The sequence below is a fragment of the Hydra vulgaris genome, chromosome 13 (genome assembly GCF_038396675.1).
Source record: "Hydra vulgaris chromosome 13, alternate assembly HydraT2T_AEP".
NCBI lineage: Eukaryota > Metazoa > Cnidaria > Hydrozoa > Anthoathecata > Hydridae > Hydra > Hydra vulgaris.
In genome coordinates this window covers 51,658,935-51,664,636 of record NC_088932.1, presented here as the reverse complement: position 1 = coordinate 51,664,636, position 5,702 = coordinate 51,658,935, and the positions used below count along the sequence as shown (strand labels likewise).

The 5,702-nt window shown below is 30.4% G+C and overlaps 1 protein-coding gene across 1 annotated transcript; it reads right to left on the bottom strand.

Annotated features, from left to right (window-relative positions):
* Positions 1 to 4,953: 4,953 nt before the first annotated feature.
* On the bottom strand, positions 4,954 to 5,454 carry LOC136089991 (uncharacterized). The gene has a single exon (XM_065816095.1). The coding sequence runs from the start codon at positions 5,452 to 5,454 to the stop codon at positions 4,954 to 4,956; it is 501 nt and encodes a 166-aa protein (XP_065672167.1).
* Between the last annotated feature and the right edge of the window lie 248 nt (positions 5,455 to 5,702).

The window sequence follows — 5,702 nt, the reverse complement described above, 5'->3', positions numbered from 1 at the left end:
ACTAGAAGCTACATCAATTGCCAGAGCAATGGGTTTCAATTAAAGCTTCTTTCCATCAAGGTGTATTCCCCAAACAGTTCAAAACTGCCAAAATTACTCTTATCTTCGTAGAAGAGGACAAATCAATAGTTAATAACTATCGCCATAATTCTGATCTTTCCCCATTTTCAAAAATTTTAGAAAGAATTATATATAACAGAGTATACAAATATTTTCATGAAAATAAACTACTTTACGTTAACCAAATTCAGTTTTAAAAAGGAGAGCTCAACTGAACAATTTATCCAATTTGTATGTGAAATCTAAAAATCATTTTAAAATTCACAATATATGTTAGGGTTTTTTATTGACCTATCAATGGCGTTTAATACGGTCAATCACCGAATCTTAATCTATAAACTTAAACACTATGGAATAAAAAATAAAGTTTTAAAACGGTTTGAAAGTTATTTGTCAAATCGTAAACTATTTGTTCCGAGTAATGACGCTTGTTACACCACTTGTCTTTCTATAACATGTGGAATCCCATAATGGCTCAATTCTTGGGCCACTCCTTTTCCCAATTTATATTAATGATTTAAATAAAACCTCTAAACTAACATGTACTATATTTGCAGATAATACTAACTTATTCCTATTTAAGAGTGATACCTTTGAACTCTTTAAAACAATGAACAAAGAACTTAGACGTTTATCGAGTTGGTTTAAGTGTAATAAGTTAACTTTAAATACTAATAAAACAAAGTGGACTTTATTCCATTCGCTTGCCATAAAGCGGTTTTTGCCATTAAACTTGCCTCAAATTTTTATTGATCAAATTGAAATCAAAAGGGAATTCCGCAACAAAATTTTTAGGTGTTTATCTTAATGAAAACATCACCTGGAATCATCATATCGATTATATAAGCACTAAAGTTTTAAAAAATATAGGAGTTTTATATAAAGCACAAATCTGCCTCAATAAGAAAATTTTAGTCAAACTTTATTATTCATTTATACACAGTTATTTAACTTATGCTAATATTGCCTGGTATAGTACAAAAAAAAGTAAGTTGCAACGTCTTTATCGCCGCAACGGTGGAGTATAAATTCTAAAAGTTGATCAAAAGTCTATTTTCTAAATTTTGTCAAAATCTGCTTTTATTGGTGCATTGTTAAAGCTTAATAAAGGTTACATCCCTAAATGGTCATTTCGGTTACCCCTCTCCCCCCACCTTATTGGGGCAGCTTTAAAAATCGAGTAATCGTGATAATGAATTCAATTATTTTTCAACGTTCCTGTTGACGAGCATTATTACAAATCGTTTTTTGAGTTAGTGGTTAGCGACAAATTTTAAAAATCATAATGGATATTAAAAAAGAAGGTAAGCTCATACTTTTGGTATACTTATTTTCTCTATTTTATGTGTTACTGTCACATTTCTCATCAATTATATTTAATGTAAAAAATTTGACGTTTTTTTTTGTATACACGATATTAAAAAGTGTTTTTGAATGTCAATTAATCCTTATTAAGCTACGAGCTTGTGCTTCAAGTAAAGCTTAGATATTCTATTTACTGTTTTAAAAAAAAAAGTTGCGCATGTACGCGCCCTAAAACTTTTTTAAATTTTTTAGGCAATAAGGCAAAAACATTTTTTTTGTGATTGAAACTTTTATTTAATTTAGTTCATATTTTTATTGTAGAATCTCAAGCTACTACAATAGAGATGACTAGACGATCACTTTAGGAAGTCTTGGAGCAAAGTTCTGAGGAAAAATTGACGACAAATTCGTGTTTTTATTAGAACATCTTAAAAACATAACCAAATGCCCTGCAAATGAAGAAAGTGCTCTAAAAACCATTTTTTCACCTTTTAAGTTTCAATTTAAACAAAAATGGGAAGACGCTAGCCGTAAAAGAGAGCGTTTTTTAAAAAATAACGAACAATGGCTCAATACCACCATAGCTCTACCAACTTGGATGGTAGCAAAGCCCGGCCGACCGTTAAAAGAATTTTGTGAATCGAGTTAATCAACGAGAAGGCAAAAAACAAGGGTTTTAAGGGAACATACATCTTGTGAGGAGTTGATGCTGCTCAAATGAGTCAACGTGCTGCAGGGAACAGTGACGCGTCTAACGTTATAAAGGAAACTTTATTTGCACCCACAAAAGCCAAACAATATAGAAAAAGTGACACATCAAGAGGAATGTTATCCACCAGAAGAATCGATAACAGTTACAGAAACTTGTTTAGAAATTAAATTACAAGTTCTTCTGGATCACACGTCTAGGCGATTATGTTGTTATTTGAATGAAGTTGTTAAAACTTTAAATGAAAAGAAAGAAATAATTTAGAATTGATTTCGAAATGGAGTTGCGATGGCTCGCAACAACAAACGTTTAAACAAAAATTTCAAAACAGCGACCATGGCAACGCTAACATATTTCAAAGTTCTTTTGTGCCCTTACGGCTTATATGCCATATTGGTAACTAAAAGAAGGTGCTTCGGCAAAACCCAGCACCATCATCTAAAAGATATTGCTAACCAATGAGAATACGTTCTATTCAGGAAAGCAAAGACGTAACTAAATGATGAAATCGAATACATAGAGAATCAGATAAAAGGCTTGAGAAAAAGTGAAATAACAAACGCTTTTGGTGGTAATTTGCAAATAAAGCATATATTTCTTTTTACTATGGTTGATGGAAAAGTTTGCAATACTGCTACAAAAACAACATCAACAATGAGATGCTGTATATGTGAGCAAACTTCAAAAGATTTTAAGGACTTGAATAAAAAAACGACAGAAAGCCGTGAAACACTGAAATTTGGGCTATCAATACTGCACGCAAGAATCAGATTTTTTGAATCTTTGCTGCATATATCGTATAAAATACGATATATGCAGCAAGGATATATCGTATTTTATACGATATATCCTTGCTGCATATATCGTATTTTATACGATTTTATAAAGAACAAAAGAAGATAAAAAAATAGTAGCGGAAACAAAACCAAAAAATTCAAAATGTCTTTAAAGATGAATTAGGCTGTTAGTTGATATTCCTTAGGCTGGATTTGGTAACAGTAATGATGGGAATACATCAAGAAGATTTTTCGCCGATCCTCTAACCGCTTCTCGCATCATAGAGGTTGATATAACTCTTATAAAAAAAATGTAATGTCAATTTGGAAGCTATTTCGAGTGGGCATCAAATTAATGTAAAAAAATTTGAAAATTTTGCAAATAAGACGGCCGAACTTTATGTTGATTTATATGGGTGGCACCCAATGACGCCGACTATGCATAAAGTTTTAAGACATGGCACCACAAAAATTGAACAGACTATACTGCCTATTGGCCAGCTATCAGAAGAAGCAGCCTAAGCCAGAAACAAACATTTCCGTTATTATCAGCAGAATTATGCGAGGAAGTCTTTGCGAGAAAACTGTAATAGAGATATTTTAAACAGACCTGTTAACTTCGGATCCTTTGATAAGCAGCATGAGAAAAAGACCCCAGAAAATAAGAAAACCGTTCTCCAGTGAGACAATAGGACTCTTGATGCCGGAAAAATTAGAAGACTCACAAACGATAACGATTGACGACATATCAAATATTTATTCTGATTGAAAATGATTGCATTGACATGTACAATGATATTTTATTTTTTTTTGGATTAAATATAGGGCTATAATAATAAATTTAAATTAATAATTTCAAATTGTTTGGTTGTCAAATCATTAGCCTCTTGTAGCGGATTAACCATAAGATTTAATCCTTCAACGAAAAATAATTCATAATAACAGGTGTAGCTTATGGATTAAGTTCAGTGATTAAGAAACCCAGTATAGGTTTAGATGCATCTTTCAAGTGTTTACCCTTTTTAGTATTATAAATTTAGTTATTTGTTATTTTGTTAAATAGTTTTAAAGTTGTAGATATTTGTAAAGTATGTAAGATATATAAAAATGTGTATTTTTTGTTTTAATATATAATTTTTTAAATTTCATGTGCGCCGTCAGAAACATGCAATCTATTTAATCTGCTTTTGCAAATCTCATGCAAAACATTACTTTATTAAAATGAGAATTTTAAATATATACGAGCTAAATATAAATAATGTTTTATGCTTTGTATACATGCGGAAAAATGACTTGTCCCTATCTGTCTTCAAAGATATTTTTACTCCGAAACCTATCAACAAATACAATTTGAGAAATGCTGATTTTTTAAATGAACCTTTTTGTCACTTTAATCAGTTTTGTATTGCCTATTTGGCACCACACCTTTAGAATAAAATTGTTTTGACGAATTTTGATTTTGAACTATAGTTCAAGTAATGAGTATACTCATTACTTTTCGCCTTTTTAAAAGTAAATTAAAAGCCTTAATTTCTTCATTAGATGACTTATTGTGTTATTATTGATAATATGAATTAATAACTTTGCCTTTACTAATTTACATTTATAAAAAGTTTATTCTTACTTATTTTGTTGATTTTTATAGTTTTTACTTAACATTTTATTATATTTTGGTAAGAATACGTTTATATAAAACATTGATGAGGGGATCCGCGTGATCTCTCTTTTGATTATATACTATATACTTGTGTTGTTACCTTTGATCTTCTTTCAGATACCTTGTTTTATATTTGTTATATCGTTTATCAAAAATTTGTGAAAGTTTATTATTTTTGGCAATTAATTGTAATACGACCAACAAATGTAAAAAAAAAACAACAAAACAAATGTAGAAAAATATTCAACATTTTAAGGGAGCAACGGGAAAAATATAAATTCCCTGCTTCTTTAACCTACTATGCAGATGAGTCAGGTTTTTCCACTGTGCCTAACAACCTACCCATGGTTCTCAGTCCTACAGGATCTAGAAGAGTTTCTAAAATTGTTTCAGCAGAGAGAGGAAGAAATGTAACTATAATTTATTGCATTGGCGCTACTCGTTTGTCATAGTTCCTTCAATTTTGTGTAGGTTTCCATTATTCCCCCCACCAAAACGTTTTTCCATTCTTTAATTGACCAATGTTGATGATTTTTGGCCCAAATTAGCCTTTTTGTTTTATTAATTGGTCTTAATAATGATTTACGAGCAGCTACACGCCCATGCAAGCCAAATTTCTTCAACCGATTCTTCACAGTGAAAGTGCTAATTTTAAGATCATTAAATTGATTGTACACAGACCTGATTTTTTCGGCGGTGTACCTTCTATTTAATAAACAAATCTTTTTTATTTCTCTATCTTGTAATTTCTTAGTTTTTTTAGGCCTTCTAGTACGTTTTCTAGTTGTATTCTTACCAGTTTCTTTTTGTAATTGTAATGTATTTTGGACACAACATCTTGAAATTTTCATTTTTTTTGTTGAAATTTCGACTTGTGAATAACCTTCTTCATGATAAACTTGAATTCTTTCTCTTTCAGCAATGTTTAATTCCTTTCGTTTACCCATTTTTTCACTTTTTTTACAACTCTTAGACAATTTTTGCCAAATTATAAATATCAAAATTCTGTGCTCGTTATTTTTCTTTTTACTACAAAAAAGTATACCACACACAAAGTTTATTAATTGTCACTCTAGTAAAGGTATTAATAACACTATTTCTTAACAGTGGGCTATTTACTGAATAACTAATTATTTTGACAAATCAAAACTGGTACGAGTACAACCAGAAAACGCAAGTTATAATTGGAAATTAT

Excerpts from the sequence above, each read along its gene's own strand:
- LOC136089991 (XM_065816095.1), bottom strand. The coding sequence starts at position 5,454 with ATGGGTAAACGAAAGGAATTAAACATTGCTGAAAGAGAAAGAATTCAA.